Source organism: Lissotriton vulgaris, chromosome 4_1 (assembly GCF_964263255.1).
Source record: "Lissotriton vulgaris chromosome 4_1, aLisVul1.2, whole genome shotgun sequence".
Lineage (NCBI taxonomy): Eukaryota > Metazoa > Chordata > Amphibia > Caudata > Salamandridae > Lissotriton > Lissotriton vulgaris.
In genome coordinates, this window is record NC_141691.1 from 1579030771 (window position 1) to 1579050285 (window position 19515).

General features: G+C 44.2%; 1 protein-coding gene across 2 annotated transcripts in view; it reads left to right on the forward strand.

Annotated features, from left to right (window-relative positions):
• MTFR1 (mitochondrial fission regulator 1) overlaps window positions 1-19515 on the forward strand; it is a 367443-nt gene that overhangs the window by 316237 nt on the left and 31691 nt on the right. For both annotated transcript variants that reach the window (XM_086965807.1, XM_086965808.1), the window contains exon 7: window positions 18770-18956. In XM_086965807.1, the coding sequence (XP_086821933.1) occupies window positions 18770-18956 (187 nt within the window). The remainder of the gene's footprint in view (window positions 1-18769; window positions 18957-19515) is intronic.

Sequence of the window (19515 nt, forward strand, 5' to 3'; positions counted from 1 at the left end):
AGAAGTATAATACAAATACTTAACAAATACATCAATTACAAGGTCAGGTGATGCCCTTAAATGTATGTATTCAATAAATGTCAAAATCAATAAAGTTTGCCTACTCAAGTTTTCCATTTTGGCGCATCCGTACCTCGCTGAACAGTTGCAGCGCATGGACTAGATTGTCTGAGTTGTCTGCCAGTGGTGCAGGGGCTCTGCATTAGCCTAGTTTGTCATACTGTGAGGTACATTTGACCTTGTGGCACCCTAGTGGCTGACGTGTGACTGTCGGTTGGCAGGCCTGTCTGTGGCTACAAGTTAGGAGCTTCGGCAGGTAAATGGTGGAGAAGTGTGGCTAAATGGTTAGAGCGGCAGACCCTGATGCAAAGGTCTAGCCCGGGACCAGGGTTCAATTCCCCTCCTCTGCGGGTCTTGGGCTCAAAATTCCACGGACCTGATAATTCTCGCCTCGGTGCCTATTCTAATCATAGAGTTCCACTCTGCAACTCTGGGCAATAGCTTGCTTAATCTCCACAACGGCCCCCACAACGCTAAGGATGCCAGGCCTTCACCCTGGGGGTGCCCAGGAGTGGACGCCTCACAGTGAAAGCCAGGACGGGTTCCACAGCGGTATTCGTACAAGCGCCTTGAGACCCTTGCGGGTGAGTAGTGCGCTATACAAGTATCAATTTATATTTTTTTTACATTTAACGGTCTGCCCTGATGCAGAGGTCTGTATCAGCTATGCTTTATCTGTTGTGAGGGGGATGAACCATGTCACACGGGAGTGTCTAGCAGCCTGTTCTTATGCCCTAGTACTGCAGTAGTTTGTCTTTCATTGTGTGTTTTTTAATCCTTATTCTGGTTTTGGCTTGTACTACAGTATCCTATGTGCCCCACTCCAAACCCAGGGAGAAGCACACACTGCTGATTAGGGCATTGTCTGTCTGGCCATGAGCTGGGCCTCACTGAAGGGAGGCATCATATTGCATGGACCCTTGTGCCTGCCGCACACGCAGGGTTCAGTCTCAGGGAGGGGCGCTATCGTAGGTTGCAGACCGAGAACACTGAGGAGCTGCGGGGAAGTTTTTGTTGCGCTGCGGCCTACCATGCTTTTCATCCCTGTGGTGGGAATGAAACATGCGGGAGTCCGCTGCAGGAGAGGCAGCCAGTGGCGGAGCACCCTCGTTGGCAATCTAGTGTGCTGCAGCACTGTAATTCGGTCTAGTTTGCAATGCTGGAGGAACACAGCCTTACTCCTGTTTCTTTCGTATGTTTCGCAGTTGTAGAGCTAAATGTGTGAGTGTGCAATTTGAATGAGGCTGACGTCAGCAAGGGCGAGTAAATCAGTTAATAATAAATCTAGTCAGCGCGCTCGTCCACATGCACAGGCATAAATACTTTCACAGAGGCCCATACATGCACATAGATCACACTTCAAACTGTGGGGAGCGCCCCCCTGGGGAACGTGGATGGGTTCCCAGGGGGGCGCAACGGCCTCTGCAAGCACATGTAAATGAGGACGCCTGGAAGTGCAGCGATGTTTATTTGCTGCATTCCCATGCTGTCTTCATGTACTCCGAAGCCCTCAGTGCCGTGGGGCCAGAGGTCAGTGGGTGTGCTGCTGGGGGCTCGGCAGGGCAGTGTCTGGAGTCTTATTAAGACTCCATCACAACCAAGTTTTTTACAGGTCTTTAAAGACCATTTGCATACCTTTGGAAACTGGTTCCCATTTTTTTTTCTTTTTCCAGTACCCCCTGGACTCTGCCTATTCCTTACATTTGTATTTTGAATTTACTGCTGTAGTGTGAAAATGCATTTCATGAAAAGGAATACAAAAAAGGGTTGCCAATAGAAAAAATGGCAGCCATGTATGTTTAAAGAGCCTGCAAAGACCTTGCTTTGACACTAAATAGGGTCTTAAATAAAAAAAAGTATGTTTTCATTTGTAATGTCACTTTCTGTCTGTTCCTTTTATTTTCAGTCATGAATCATTCAGGCAGCCCTAGAAGAACACATTTAAAAGTGCTTTATATTTGCTTTTCGAAGTACGCACAGATAAGTGCTGAAAATAGGGTTTTAGGTGACTGTTATTTTTGTACCGTTGTGGTAAATATTTTACCGTATAAGAGTTTGCCATATAATTTCAGACAGGTAAAAAGAAATAGCTCAATCAAATGAGAGGCAGAGTCCGTGGCATCAGAGTCATACGGGCTTTAATCATAGATGACTCGAGTCATGGAAATCAATTCCATCAATACAAGGGGTCGGGTATGCAATGATGGCAGAAAGAGGTCAACGATTTATTAACAGTACATGACATATATAGTAAAATGACACAATAGCAGTGAATACAGTAGGCGTGGCAAGTGAAATGTATATGATAAGAACACATGTGCGTAGCAAAAAGGCGTGAACAGGGGTGTGCACGAAGGCGTGTACTAGAAACGTCACAGAAAAGTGTCATAAGTGGGTGGATGCATAGAGAATTCTTGCAGAGTCAGCTGAAACCTGTGACCTGAATGCGCGCGCAGCTAATATGACGTGTAATTGACATGCATCTGGAGGAAGCCAAGGGTCTGACTTTTAGCACTAGTAGAGGAGACAGAAGTCTGGCATGTCAGATCGACCTGTCCCTATAACATATCTGATATCTAGTGTTTGGAGGATGTTTAATCTGGAGTAAGAGGTCTTTCGGGCAGAGGCTATTCTATACTGAATGCATATGTGTCTAAATGCAATGCACGGAAACAGGGGCCTACCAGAGTAACGGGAGCAATGAAATTCATGAGGGAGACAGGAAGGCTTGGCCCTTTGCTCTGCAGCCGGGGATATGTTTACCTAAATCACTAGACAGGAATGTGTTTTCGAGGAGTCTGGACAGATAACTTGAAGGCAAAATACTGTTTAGGCAGGCCAGGCCGAGCCAGGCACCGCTTCGCTTGGCAGGAAGTAAGGCAGGGGTCAGGGATGCATCTCCATGCTGCAGCTTTCAGAGGCAGAGACAGAAGTGGCTTGAAGACAGAAATCAGGGCCTAGCTCGGCAGAGCCAGGAAAAACGTGAAAGTGCACCATGTAAAGACGGTGGCACGGCATACTTAGGAACTGAATTATCGATCCATTCATGGTGGATCTGATAGAGGACATGTTAACGTTGGACGCAAATGTATTTGCGTCTTCAGATTCGGTTGTGGAGGGAAATTACATGTACTTTAAAATTTGTACATGGAGCCGTTGGGGTACACGTTAGGGGACACAATTGACCATAAAAATTTCAATTACCTCATTCCCTCCTTGTCCCCTACGGACCCTTCAGGATATGTCGATTTTCATGAGACAATCAATCTGTTCATATAGCATCATCTGTTCTTCTTTCTTTATTCGGGAATGGGAACGTGAACTTGGATGGGGAACGCAAGCTGTGGCGCACAAGCCGCAAATCGCTGGCCCACATTGTAGACATAGACAACAACTGAAGACTATGGCCAATATGATTCCTAGGAATGACAGTAGCTTCCATCCCCAGGCTGTGATTACACTCCAGAGCCAACCGGACCAAGTCCAGGAGCCTGGATTCTGGTGTATCAGATGAGCAATCTCGTGAAGTCTGGTAATGGCCTTATAGACTGATGGCGCGTTATTAGGAATAAACACGCAACAACTGGATCCGATGACTCTACAAGCTCCGCCCCTATCGGCCAGGATGACGTCAAGGACAAGGCGGTTCTGAAGAACAACAAGTCTCATAGCAGACTGCTCCTCTGTTAAGTTGCCCAAAGCAGAAGTAGTCTCATTCACTACCGCTTCAAGTATTCTGGTTAATTTGCGTATCAGTTTACTATTGGAGACAGTGCCTAGATAGGGAAAGAATCCTTTATTGAAATCTGTGTATTGTTCCCATGTAGTTTCAGTCTGATCCACTATTGGGAGGTCTCTCTTATGTCTTACAATATTAAGGCGGGAATTCCTGTGATAGTCAGATGGGGCTAGGAAAACTGGTGGCAATAGGAATGCAATGAAACAGGTACCATCCCAGTCTGGAGGTAAACGGACATACGCTGTCTGACCACATATAAAATAGGAATGTCTGGAAGCTTTGAATGTAGACTTGCCTTTATCACTGAATTCGACCACAGTAGTACAGTCGCTGTGACCTAGATGTACTGAACCATTCTTTCTGACACATAAAACACCTTTCGCTGGTAAAACTGATATGGATGGCAGGTCTGGACTGGTCTCTGACTGAACGTTTAGAATCATGAGGTTGAGTGTAAAATTGCCTAATCCATACACTTCATTTTCTAGATCTGTCCCTGTCATTTGTGGAAGACCCTCCTCGTTTGGGAAACATGCTTTGTTCATGACTGTGTTCAGATTTCCCCATATCCAATTACCTTGGGAAACTCGGGATTCGGTGTCTATAGAAGATATTAAACTAAACCATGCACCACAGGAACCATTATGTGTGAACGGGTAAGGAAAGAGGGGCAGAGCTCCCTTGTAGTTCTGATAGGGAGGGAGTCGGCCACATATCCAACAATTCGTAACATTGTTGGTCTGGTGAGAATGGTGTAACATACGAATAAATGTATTGTTGCGCAGCGCAAGTCGATAAGACAATTCGTGTGGAGGAAGAGTACTAAACGTGTGTTCTGCAGTGTCATTAGAAAAAGAATGTGCAAGAGAAAATACATGTATAGCATCCAACTCAAAATAATAACCGTAAGACTCAGAAAAAACATAACAAGTAATGTGCAGACGCATCTGCTCCGGAGACTTTTACAATAATTTTGCTTCTTGGTCTCCTGTCTATCTCTCTCTCTATTTGGGTCTAACTTGTACATGTCAGAAACTGCCTAACCGCTTCACCCAGGAGGGGACTTAAACAATTAAACTGTCTGACTTACTAGACCTCAATTTCTGTCGATACTCCTCTTGGGGAGTTTTCTCTAAAAGGGGGAGTTTGGTATCAGTCTCTGGTATGTGAGAGTTCTGGGAATCAGTTTTTGGCGGAAGTCCATAAAAGCGTTTCACGTGACTCGAGTGAACCCAACCCTTCCTCCCCTCCAATTTGACTGCAGTCCTGGTTGTTAACAAAACGATCTTCGGCTCCTTCCAGCGGGGCTCCAAAGGGCTTGATCTGTCGAAATTCCGGACTACAACAACGTCCCCCGGAACCAGTTCATGTGGCTTCACCTCGGTGTTGTCTGGGAAGGCTGCCGCAACCTGTGAACGACATGATTGTAGTGCAGACATCAAGGAAGCAAGGTAATCTGTCAGCATATTACTGTCAACATCAGTGATTTTTCGCGGTAGAGGCGTCCCCCACATATTAGGAGGTCTACCTAAGACCACCTCATACGGGGATAGCCCTGTCCTAGAATGGGCTACCATTCTCATATAAAAAAGGGCAACTGGCAAAGCTACAATCCAATCTACACCTTTCTCTTTACACACTTTGGCAAGGCGAGTTTTCAGAGTCTGATTGTGCCGCTCCACGAGACCTGCTGCCTCAGGATGTCGGACACAGTGAAACTTCCACTGGTACCCCAATAGAAGTGAGACCTGCTTCATAAGTTCAGATGAGAATGGCTGACCGTTATCTGAATACACGACACGGGGCAAACCGTATCGAGGGAAAAACTCACGAACCAACTGCTTGGCAGTGGTCGGGGCAGTGTAATCTGGGACGGGATATGCTTCTGTCCATCGGGATAGGGCACATACAACTACGAGGACATATTTGAACCCTCGGCATCTTTCCATCTGGATATAATCCATCTGGAGGACTTCAAAAGGATGGTCGGGAGGATGAAATCCACCTTGCTCTACGGGAATCCCTTTTCCTGGATTGAACTGACAACAGATCATGCAGGTACGCACTTTCTGTTTCGCTGCTGCTCGTAAATGCTTGTTGAACCAGAGGTTCTGTAAACTGTCTAACATGGCTTTCTCTCCTAAATGTGCTGGACTATGTGCTGTATTGATGATAACTTGAACCATAGAGTCAGGGAGAAACCATGTGGTCCTTCCCTTCGTCATCCATCCCTGGTCTGTCTGGACCCCTCCTTGTTCAGCCCATTTCTTTATTTCATCTGGAGTAGCATGTGTCTGTATGTCGATGACATCTTGTGTGGGGTCCCTGACTGTCAGGCAATGTGTAAGTGAAGTTACGTCAGTCTTTGTCATGTCCGTCGTTTGAGTATGAGTTAGTGCTGTATGTTTCGCTATTCGATCTGCAAAATCGTTGCCCTGAGAAATAGTGTCTGTGACCTTTGTAGGTGCCTTGCACTTCATAATAGCTATAGCTGTAGGCAAATGTATTGCTTCCAACAGAGCTTGAATGAGGGGACCATGCTGAATCTTGGCTCCGTGAGAGGTCAAGAAACCTCTTTCTTGCCAGAGGACACCAAAGTCGTGTACGACTCCGAATGCATAACGGGAATCTGTGTATATGTTTACTTTCAGGTTCTTGGCTCGTATACAAGCTTGAGTCAGAGCAATGAGCTCTGCTGCTTGAGCTGACAAGGTGTCAATGCGATGTGTTTCTATGACTTCAGTTCCAGTGGTCACGGCATATGCAGCCACCAATTCTCCTGTGCTTGTTCTTAAACATGAACCATCCACATAAAGTGTCAGGTCTGGATTGGGTAATGCAACATCTGTCAAGTCTTGTCTGGGCTTCGTAATTGTGTCAACGACGTCCACGCAATCATGTGGAGTAGGATCTGTTGTGCTTGATGGTAGAAGTGTAGCAGGATTTAGTGTATTGCAACGTCTGATTTCTATGTGTGGTTGGAATAACGTCAATTCATAACCTGTCAGTCGTGCTATAGTCAAGTGTTGGTTCTGTGTTCTGTTTAGGAGAACCTCCACAGAGTGTGGAACCTGTACTGTCAATTGATGTCCTAATACAATGGAGTCACTTTGTCTGATTGCTAGGGCTGTTGCTGCAACGGACTTTAAGCACGCAGGCAAGGCCTGGGCTACTGGATCTAATGTACTTGAAAAATAAGCACACGGTCTGCGTTTGTCTGCTTGAAGCTGAGTGAGAACTGACAACGCTGTGCCATCGCGTTCTGTGACAAAAAGTGTAAAAGGTTTGCTGTAACATGGTGTGGCTAAAACTGGTGCTTGACATAAGGCTTTCTTTAATTCGTCAAAAGCTTGTGTATGTTCCTGTGTCCAAGGGAGAACAGTCGAAGACGCTGCCTCCTGTGTTGTCAACTGTATAAGTGGTTTCGCCAGAAATGCATATTGCGGAATGCATTGTCTGCAATAGGAAGTGAGTCCAATAAAGGCTCTAACTTCTTTCTGTGTCTTGGGTTGCGGTAATTGTGCAATTAACTGAATTCGATCAGGTGTCAGCTGCCTACCCCACTTGGACAGCAAGTGCCCAAGGTACACCACTTGCTGGGCACAGAATTTTAGCTTCGAAGGAGACACCTTGTGTCCCTTGTCCGCCAGGAAATGTAAGACTGTCAGTGATGCTTGTTCACATTCAGGTTCACTACGGGCGGTGATCAACAGATCATCGACGTATTGGAGTAGGGCAGTGTTGGCAGGCATGTGAATACTGTCAAGTTGTCGTTTCAATGCTTGGCTGTAGATTCTGGGGCTTTCTGTGAATCCTTGAGGTGCACGTGCAAATTTGAAGCTACGGCCATTTAAACAGAATCCGAAAAGGTATTGGCTTTCTGGATCAATGGGGACACTAAAGAAGGCGTTCTTGAGATCTATTACAGTAAAGAACGTCGCTTCAGAATCAATAGCTGTCAATAGGGACGAAATGTCTGGAACCACTGGATACTGTGGTACAATGCATTTATTTAACTCTCGCAAATCGATTACTAATCGATAGACTGGAGGTGCATTTGGATCAGTGCGTTTAAGAATCGGAATGATAGGAGAGTTATAAACATTGGAGTCGGTTTCTACGACCACTCCTTGTGCAATGAGCTCGTCAATGATTTTCAGTAAAGCCACTACAGCATCAGGTGGCAACTTGTATTGTCGGATACGTGGTAGTACTACTCCTGGCTTGAGTGTGACACGGTATGGAGTAATGTGCATACAACCTACATCATTGGGGCCTTTTGCCCATAAGTGTGCAGGAACATTCTGTAACCTGGGGTCAAAATCTCTCAATACATAATGTCCCTTAAAATCACGAAGGAACAACCTGACTCCTTCCGGAGAACAACAAATTACAGCTCTTAGAGCTTTCAGTGTCTTTATACCAAGCAAGTTTTCTGGACATGATTTCGTGAGCAATAAATCTGTAGTACGGGATAATGGACCAACTGCAAGGGGAACTGGTTTCGAAACTTCATTGACTATAGGCTTTCCTGGAAATCCAAGGGAAACATTCTGTGAGCCTGAGAGGGGTGCCCCTGGGACCTCGTCATGACTGATGGTAGTTCTGCTTGCCCCTGTGTCAATCAAAAACTTTCTATCCTTTCCTAATACCTGACTATGTACATAAGGACCCTCTTGATCTACAGGAATCTCAATAAGAGGCAAGCCAACCTCCCTCTCTAGGCTGTTTCATGTGTACTGCTGATAATCGGGGTAGTTGGATTGTGCATACTGGTACATCTGCTGTGTGACATGTTGTGTTGCGGCAATGGGCTGAGGCTGGGGTACCGCTACGGTCTGTTGGGGAATCTGCATAGGCTGTATATTCTGCGGAACGTGTTGTTGAACCTGGTCCTGTCTGGGAGGACACGGTCTCTCTTTAGTTTTCCCTGTAGCTATGTTGTGTTTCAAAACTGCACAATCGTTTACATAGTGACCTGGCTGTTTACAATAGTTGCATGTCACTTTAACAGGAGCTGCTGAATTGTTGGACTGTGTCGTACCCTTTTTATGACCATCTGCGGGAACTGACTGAGCAACTAGCACTTTCATTTTTGTGTCTTTCATACGTCTCTGTTCGTGATCATGTTCCTCTCTGATTCTGTTCTGGTGATACTGTAACATCTGTAACATTTGGGAAGGCGTATTTGCTTGCCATGTGCTCTCGACCTTTAATACACGGTTCTTAACCTGGGGCAATGAATTCTCGACTAATTTGGTTACAAAAAGATGTGGGTATGATTCGCTACTGGTTTTCAGGCCACTGTTAATAATAAAACATTTCTCGAATCTGGAATAAAAATCACTAGTATCTTCATCGTGTTTCTGTTTGCAGGCTGAGATTGCATCCCAGTCCTCCTTTTTAGTTGCCAACAATCTTGGCAAAACCTGTACTAATAATCCCGGTAATGCTTTAGTTTTGTCCCCCAGACCTAAACCTGGGGTTCGACCAGTTTCTTCGTTTTCTAATTCAGTCCAATTGATCTTTTTATCTCCCACCTCCCATTCTTTTTCTTTGAGTTTCTCGTAAATACCGGCAGGCAATAACACTTTCAATATTTTCATAATGTCGGGATAGGTGTAATCTCCCATGAGCAACATGTCTTTTATTTCGCGGTGAAAACCTGCAGGGTCTTTATCATGACTTGGCACTATTTTCTTCATTTCCAATAATTCCATTTTAGTTATAGGCGTGTATACAAACACGCGTTCAAAGGTATTATCTGGTTTCCTGACTGGATGTACTTCTCGTAAAGGGTTCTGTTTGTCTAGGTGATATTGTTGTCTTACTGGAGGGGGAACGGAAACAAGATGTGGAGTAAGGAAAGTCCTATATTTGTGACGTTGTTCTAGAATGATGTCGATTAAATCGGTACCTAGACCTCTCCATCTTCTCAGGAGTAAGTCTTGTAATAGATTATATAACGGACCTGGATCAGATGCTTGGTTTTCATACTGTACAATGAGATGTTGGGTCATGTATATACCAGCCATTCGCTGCTCTTCTGGGGAAAGACTTAAAAATGTTTGCACTACTGAATCGTCTTTATATATGCTGTCATCCCCGGCCCACTGTACCGCGGACCGGGCTAGTTCCTGATCACGTAAAGTATTGAGTTCATGATAACCTACTCTTTCTTTCAGGATTTTATCAGTAGTTTGGAAAATATGCTCAAGGGTACATCGTTCTGGTATCGGACAAAGGTAACGTTTCTTATTTTCTAGACGAATGGGTCTGTCGAAGGGCCTATCAAGAGAATACTGTCTAGATAGTTTCTCTCTACCTACGTACGCTAACAGGTCTCCCTTCGCCGATTGCGAGGTTTCTGCTGGATTCTCTGGTTCATCCTCATCTGAGGTTTCTTTATCGTCTGACTCGGGATGCCTTTCAGACTCTCGTCGGGCATGTATTGCTACTATTACTTTACGGATCTTTCTAGTCATAGCCTCTATGCATTTCTCTCTATCATGTTTACACTCTGCAATATTCTGACTCCATTTTGACAATCCCTCCATCTCTTCTTGCGAAAAGTTGGGCTGGTCTTGTTCCCTTATCAAACAATTAATCAAAAATCGCATTATTAAACCTTGTGTCTCAACTTTCTGATGTGCCATGGCTTCACGAATACTCTCTGGTCTCTCTCCTGTTCTGATAAAATGATATATATTGTCTAGATGTTCTGGCATTTCTGGTAATAACATCAAATAATCTGTAACACGTCTTAAACGTAATGAGGCTAACATCATGGGTCCTGTCTTGCCAGGTACTGGATCATATCTACAATCTGTAAGATATTCCTTAGGCTTTTCGGCTGGGGTTGCTTTGGGTGTACGCTGCATTGCTAATTCTCTCATTGTCATACGTTGTAAATGTGGCGGGGTGCGATAACCTCCTGTAGCACCTCCTGAGGCGGAAGCATGAGCATAACCTGACTGTAGGGTCGGTATCTGTAACGGGGTTGAGCCCTGGGTAGCGGCGGGCCCAAAGGGATTAAGCGGATTAATAACAGGGGGAACAGAAGGGGAAGTGACAACGGGTGCGGGAAGCTGGTGACGTGGAGGGGTCGTGGCTTGGTCAGCAGGGATCTGCTGTTGCAGATTATTAGCAGGTGGAAGCAGATTATCGTTAACAGGTTGTACGGGTACATTGGTATATGCGGGAGCTACATCGTCTAAATATGAAGAAAGGAAAATGTCTGCTGCCGTCTTTTTATGACGTAATTTAGTCGGAACCAATGGAGGGGGCAGATCTTTCGGTATTTCCGGGGTCGCCTTAGGCAGGCCCTCGGCCAGAACTGGATACAGTCCTGTTATAATTGCATTACTTTGCCTGTCGTGTTGTTCCATTCTGACTCGCTGTCCTTCTTCTAGCAGTTCTTTTTCTTTAGCTTTTTCGGAATCCTCTCTACTTTTCTCTGTTTTTCTAAGTGCTTTCTCTGTTCGTCTATGTGATTCTTACGCCATAATTCAATGGCATCTTTCTGTGACTGTCTGGCTTTCTTTTTCCATATCGCTTCCTCTACTCTCATGATGCACTCGGCATCCCATGTCCCTGTAACGGGCCATCTCTGATTCTCTGCCAAGTCTTTGGTATAATCCACCCACAAGTCCAAGTATAGAATGGCGTCTAAGCCGTGCTTGTGGTACATAAAATATCCAGGAGTGTCCCTAGGTGGGATGGGAACTGCTTCTTCAAGTATCCCTTTCCTAGTTCCTATCTGTCGTAACTTCGAGAACAGAGGCATTGCTACCACGATCTAAACGCACACAATAAACACAGTATAGAAATGCAAACAATCACTCATACCACGACATTAAAACACATTGACACATTTCGAACGAATATTGAATCAATAAACACTGAACAACTGGATAACTGAATACTAGATGCACTGCTAAACAGTACAGATACACTGCTAAAACAGTGCAGACCGGGTCTGTGTACCCAAACCCGTCTTGACCGGACACAAATTAATGCACCCGTCTTGATGCGTCCCCAGCAACGGTACTCACCGGGAAGCACGGAACGGAAGGCCTTGGAAACTCGACTGGACTGGACCGCTACGACGTCACTGCTGCTGCTGCGCACTACGCATGCGCCTCGACACTACAGGTGGGCCTCTCGATACCTCGGACGCTGCTCTCTCGGCTGGGCTCTGGTCGGGATCCTCCGCACTCCTCACCGCCTCGTCTGGATGTCGACCGCAGTCTCCGTCACCTCCGTAGGCCTGAGGGAGATACAGGAAAACCTGCAGATGCGCATGGGGTCCGTCACAGCTGTAGTCGGGGGCAAAGCCTGCGACCCATCACCGGCGCGTGGGGTGGGGGAGGGGTCCCTATTCGGGCGCCAAATTATGTGGTAAATATTTTATCGTATGCGAGTTTGCCATATAATTTCAGACAGGTAAAAAGAAATAGCTCAATCAAATGAGGCAGAGTCCGTGGCATCAGAGTCATACGGGCTTTAATCATAGATGACTCGAGTCATGGAAATCAATTCCATCAATACAAGGGGTCGGGTATGCAATGATGGCAGAAAGATGTCAAGGATTTATTAACAGTACATGACATGTATAGTAAAATGACACAATAGCAGTGAATACAGTAGGCGTGGCAAGTGAAATGTATATGATAAGAACACATGTGCGTAGCAAAAAGGCGTGAACAGGGGTGTGCACGAAGGCGTGTACTAGAAACGTCACAGAAAAGTGTCATAAGTGGGTGGATGCATAGAGAATTCTTGCAGAGTCAGCTGAAACCTGTGACCTGAATGCGCGCGCAGCTAATATGACGTGTAATTGACGTGCATCTGGAGGAAGCCAAGGGTCTGACTTTTAGCACTAGTAGAGGAGACAGAAGTCTGGCATGTCAGATCGACCTGTCCCTATAACATATCTGATATCTAGTGTTTGGAGGATGTTTAATCTGGAGTAAGAGGTCTTTCGGGCAGAGGCTATTCTATACTGAATGCATATGTGTCTAAATGCAATGCACGGAAACAGGGGCCTACCAGAGTAACGGGAGCAATGAAATTTATGAGGGAGACAGGAAGGATTGGCCCTTTGCTCTGCAGCCGGGGATATGTTTACCTAAATCACTAGACAGGAATGTGTTTTCGAGGAGGCTGGACAGATAACTTGAAGGCAAAATACTGTTTTGGCAGGCAGGCCAGGCCGAGCCAGGCACCGCTTCGCTTGGCAGGAAGTAAGGCAGGGGTCAGGGATGCATCTCCATGCTGCAGCTTTCAGAGGCAGAGACAGAAGTGGCTTGAAGACAGATATCAGGGCCTAGCTCGGCAGAGCCAGGAAAAACGTGAAAGTGCACCATGTAAAGACGGTGGCACGGTATACTTAGGAACTGAATTATCGATCCATTCATGGTGTATCTGATAGAGGACATGTTAACGTTGGACGCAAATGTATTTGCGTGTTCAGATTCGGTTGTGGAGGGAAATTACATGTACTTTAAAATTTGTACATGGAGCCGTTGGGGTACACGTTAGGGGACACAATTGACCATAAAGATTTCAATTACCTCACCGTCTGCAACATTAAAATAATGAGCTGGCAACCCTAATCATAAGACTGGATGTTTGTTGCAGGATCAGCACATTATTTATTTCCTTCACCCTCGATTCCCTGATTAATTCCATAATAGCAATAGTTTAACTTATATCTGAAATCCTACGCCCTGTCATAGTGTGCTGATTAACTTCAAGTGTCTGGGAATTCACCCTGCATTCAGACAACTCACGCCTCATTCTCACCCTTCCTTTTACGCTCACCCTGCACTCGAAGCGCATAGTTATGGTTTTCCTGCATTTGCATTAGTGGTTAAGAGAAGCACACCTATTTTTAAATGAATTGAAAAGGACGCTTTAGTTGATTAACCTTTTAACTCAAGCGTGCAACTGAGGTGGCACGTTTGTCCTGACCGTGCCTACTCTGAAAAAACCTATCTTAAGTGTGGAACACACTAAACCTCAATGCACTGTTGCTATTGTGGTTCAAAAGAACACCACTTTATTTAACCCTTTAAGTGCTGCGAACGTCCAAAGGTCGTCGCGTGCACTACCTCGCTAGTGCTGCGCACGACCGTTGGACGTCCGAATCCCGTTAGCGCGATCGAACGTCCGCACTGGGGCGGAATGTTCGACGCGCTAAACGGGTTAAACACACTTTACATGAAAATAATAATCAATCTTTTTCATTTAGAACTGTTTGAATTTTTACTTCAAAGAATCACAAAAATAAACATTCATTTACATTTTAACATCAACATGAATTTGTTGAAATCACAATTAGCCAATACATTTATGACTCTATCACAAATTTTTAAACATCAATGGCGATTGATCTTCTCTGTGCCCAATGCATTTCGAGCTCATAGAGCTCTTCGTCTGGGGCCTGAAAACTGAGATTAAAATCAAACATTATTTAAACTCTCTGATTACAGAAATGTCGAGAATACTCAATGTACTTAGCAAACTTAAAATTATGAAATATGGGAAAATGGTGACACTCAAAGCAAAGAAAAGAACCTTATTCCCCACCACTTCGTGTAAAAAAAATGCCTCTCATACTCACTAATAGATGGGACAAAAACGTTCTGTGTCCTGCAACAAAGACAGGGTCTATGAGAATCTATTCTGAAAATGAACACAAATTGCGACAGGGGAAGCCTGACCACCAGCTTACCTTAGTGCCAGGTATGGGTTGTTTTATGCAGCAAAGACCTTCTACCACGTATTGAACACGCTCACGGAAACCGCTTTTCCAGTAACTGGCAACAAAGTGAAAAAACAGACTTAGTATCCCACAACTTCGAAAACACTTGTGTGTCTAGGTGTCAACACATCTCTCAACCCTTACCTTTCAAAAAGTAATCACTTCACTTCTCGATATCGCCCTCGCGCTGCTCAACCACTTCACCAAACGGTAACCGCCTCAAGCACAGGTACCGCGATGTCTCGTGTTTACATCAAAATTCCGAAACTAAAAACGGACTCACCATATCGCATAAGAAACACTACCTCAGAACAGTGCTCTATCTGGAGTAATTTCAACTAACTCAAACCGGGGCATCATGTACTCATAAACTCGCAAATAACAGAATTCTGCAACCCTAATCATAAGACTGGATGTTTGTTGCAGGATCAGCACATTATTTATTTCCTTCACCCTCGATATCCTGATTAATAGCAATAGTTTAACTTATATCTGACACCCTACGCCCTGTCATAGCGTGCTGATTAACTTCAAGAGTCTGGGAATTCACCCTGCATTCAGACAACTCGCGCCTCATTCTCGCCCTTCACTTTTACGCTCACCCTGCACTCACAGCGCATAGTTATGATTTTCCTGCATTTGCCACATAATCCTTTGTCTGCTGCATCATTTGCAGATTAAAAAATGCAGCAACTCGTTACCTCTCAGTGGAAGGCCCTTTCTAAAGGTTGACTGGTCACCTTTCTGTTTCTTATTGCTATATGTGGGTGTTAATGTGGTACTTACAAGGGGCAATAAAGGCCCGGACAATGTTGACAATTGCAAAAATAGCAAAACAGTGCAGTAATGCTATCACAAAATATACAGCATAATTCGCCTTTGCTTGCTGCAGAATTTAGTCAACCATGCTGCATAATTTGGCCTTCTCCTGCTGCATAATTCCAATGGCCCTGTTTAAAAGACTATGAGGTCCCAGCCTGTGGCAGAAAGCACTGTGAATGTAAGTCATTATTTTAAAACAGTATTTACATACTGTAAGCTAGGCTGCTGCATAATGATGCAGTGATGAAGATAAAACTATTCTTACAAAATATACTTTTTAGTAATAAGTAATCAAACTGTATCTAATGCAGACATTTTTGTAAGTGTCTCCACTATTCCAGATCCCAGCTGATAACTTCTTTCCTTTACATCTTAAAAAGAATAGATCTTGCCACCATAAAGCTTTAAGCAGATCCATTGAAATTATTCAGCAGAAGAGGACAAAATTATGCGTCAGGTTTGACTAAATTATGCAGCAAGAAAAGGTAAATTATGCAGCACAATGCGCCACATTTTGTAATTGGCATTATTTCATTATTTTGTCATTTTAACTCGCGGTAACGCTGTCAGGGGAAATATTTCACCTCATTAGTACCTGTTTAACACCCAAATATAGCAGTAAGCAACTACAAGATTACCAGTCAATCTTTGCAAAAGGCCTGCCACTGCTCTGGAACACTTTGTCACGCTTTAACTTTTGTTCCGTTTGAGCTAGAATCAAGTATTTTGTTGTTGAAATCTGTAGATTATGTAGCAAATGCAGTAAACTGATAATTATGTGGGAAACACTGTTACTGCAGAAACTCATAATTCCACTGGCCCCGGCTATAAGTGACTCAATCAATTAATGGCTGGTAAAAAGGCTGGTTTTTTTTGTGTAACTTTCTGCACTACCACCACCCACTTCTATTTCAGGCACAGGCATCTCAAAGTCCGTATTAACCATTCAGGGAAAGTTTTTTTGTGAAAGCTGAGTCCATGGGGTGGCTGGTAGAAGGCCAGCAGGGTTGCATTCAGATTCAGAGCCCTAATCCTCTCGATCCTTGGGGCTTCACAGAAATGGTCTAGAAGACCGAGTAAAGGAGCTAGATTCATCGATATTGTCAAAGAGAAGGCCCAGAATAGGGAGCACTCTACAGATTCAGAGCCCTAATCCTCTCGATCCTTGGGGCTTCACAGAAATGGTCTAGAAGACCGAGTAAAGGAGCTAGATTCATCGATATTGTCAAAGAGAAGGCCCAGAATAGGGAGCACTCTATGCAGACTCGTGTTTATGTTAACAAATGGCCAGAGACCGCTTCTTCAGAGAGATACCCCAAAGAAGGGGACAATGTAAGTGTATTTCTTTTTTTTAGGGACATTCATTAGTGAAGCTGGTACTGCTGCCAAGTGTGTAAGTGGCCACTGCTGGTTATCATAAAGGAGCAGATGCAGCAGGACTGGGGCCCAAGAATTTGGGGGGCCCACTTACAATTCTGACTGTCTACCTTTAAAAAAAGGGGCATCAGAGCGTATTTTCCTTTCAAGCATTAGGACCGAGGTGATGATCCATCATGGTGGGGATGAGGTTAAAGAGGCAGAGGAGACAGCCTGCTACTCAGGACAGCAGTTATCATTAGTGCAGCAGGTATAGTTGCATTGGGGTCAAAGAGTGTGAGGGGCTCACAACACCCCAACTATGGGGAGCAGTTTGTTTGGTATATCCGTTTTTGTTTGATGCATTGGCTGTTTTATAAGTCTCATATTTGGTGCGGTTCATAAGCTATAGAGAAAGTATTCCTGAAATCATCTCATAAGCCCCGCTCCCTGCATGCAGCCATGTCCCTCCTGCTCCCCCAATCCTTGCCATAAAGTTTTGGAGGGGGGCCTGACCTCAAAACATTTTGCTTAGGGGGGGCTCAGAGTAACAAAGTTTAAAGACCTCTGACATAGACATTCATGCACACTAAACAGCATTCGAGAAGAAAAGTAGCTAGGTGTGTAGGGCCATAACACAAGCAGAGAAACTGGCCCTCTAATCCTTTAGTTCAGTAGTAAAAGCGATCATTAGAATGCAATAGCTCTGGCATATTCCTAGGCCTTATTGCCAACTGCATCTGTTGCAGTATTGATAGGTGCTCCTGCCTTTGAGGATTTTTTCTTACCTTAACAGTTACATTTAACGTGTAAAAGCTTGAGAGCAGGCAGTGCTCAAATCATGAAGGCAGCCTGCTTGCAAGATCAACCCAGCAAGGACCTGCTGCTTGGAACAGCAATGGATTAAAACCAGGGCTTGAGTCTGGGGTACACGCAAGTACACAGTTATCCCCCCCCCCCCCCCCCCCCCCCCACACACACTTTTCACAGGGTAGACGCCGTCCACCCTGCCAAGAACCTGGGCCCCACAGATATATGCTGAACGTGTCCCGGTGTAATTTTAAGACACCTGGACACGTTCAGCACGTGACGTCATTTGCAAATTGTCAACCCCCCCCCCCCCCCCACTTCTTGTTGTAGGACTTGTGCCCTTAGAACTACCTGCGGAGAGACAAAGAGTTGACCCGATGAGGCACATAAAGCATGTGTGCTATCCTTGATGCAATGTGTTGAATCACAGGGTCACTGTCACAGGGACCTGCCGGACGCAGCTCAGTTTCACGTCATTCCCACTCTACACCTGGGATCAAGTCAGTACAAAACGTACACACCAGACCCTTCAACATTAGTAACCAGACTTAAAAGAACTGCAGGTAATGAATGCGCATTTGTAAAATGACCCATATGCAAGCAGTAACACTGATCCTGGATGCTGTTTCGGCAAAAAACACAATACATAGTAGTCCCACAATTAGAAATGTTGTAACATACCCTTATCACTCCTGTTTCTCGAATGCTATAAGTCTATCGTATTAAAGCCATGTGTTTGTTTATAGAGCATAGTGAGCAAGATGTTCTTCATCGAAGTCATACATATTTTAGCTTGCACATAAAATGTTTTCCCCAGATATGTTTATGTTGCAAATATTGTGATATTTTATAAAATCCTCCACTTCTTATTTGGAATAGTTCTTCAATGCAGAATTTAATTGCTGCTGGCCCATCTCATTTTGCTGTTTTGAGCTATCATAAATCAGTGTTATGAAAGAAATGTATTCTGCAGCATCATACTTGAAGTATTCTTTCCTTAACTCTTGCACCTCATTGTATATAAGCTGCAATACAAATGTTGCATTAAGTTATTATTTGTAACTGTTTGGAATCATGAAAACTACTTTCTTTGTAATGATTGAATAAACTGCTTAATTTTTCACCCAAATAAATGTATATTGTATAAATTATTTGTGTATGCATTATTGTGGTTTCATATGGACAGTTTTTTTTTCTCTGTTTATATTTAACAGATCACCACAGCAAATGAAATCTAAACTAACTGATGCAATAGATCCAGGGACATTAATCGCAGAAGCGTTAAAAAAGAAATTTGCCCACAGATACAGAAACGATAGCATAAGTGAAACAGAAAACAAGGACGTAGAAAAAAAAACGGTTCCAAAAACGAATTACAAATCAATACCAGAAGCTCCACTGGTGAGTTTCATTTTCATTTTTAGATTAACCTGATATTGTTCTTGTGTAGTTTGTGAACGAATAAAATGTAAAGTGTCAATGATTTCGGCTACTAGTCATCATTAGTATAGTATCTTACCACTTTCTAATGCTAGGCACCCTTTTCATAGGATTCTGAGATTTCCACCCATCTATTTTATTTGGTTGCTTTGTTGTGTTTTGCGAGTAGGAATTTGTCATGTGTCTTGCTTATTAATGGTTCATGTTGCTTAATGTGAAAGTACAAGTCCAGTGAAACTTAAGATATTCGTTATATCTATGCAGCCCACAGTATTGCGCGCCAGCACGGCAAATAGCCTCCAGGGTTTACTTGACCATTTTAAGGCCTTTATGAATGAGCTGGATTTAAAACTGAACTATGCTAAGTCTTATTTAATGATGACCTGTGGGCCTATCAATGCCAAATCAAAGCGCTTCACAAGAGGGTGCATACTATTAGAGAAGACAACTCAATTCACTTAGGGCCATATGTATGACGATTCCGATTTGCGATTCGGCATCTGCGATTTTTACCGAATCG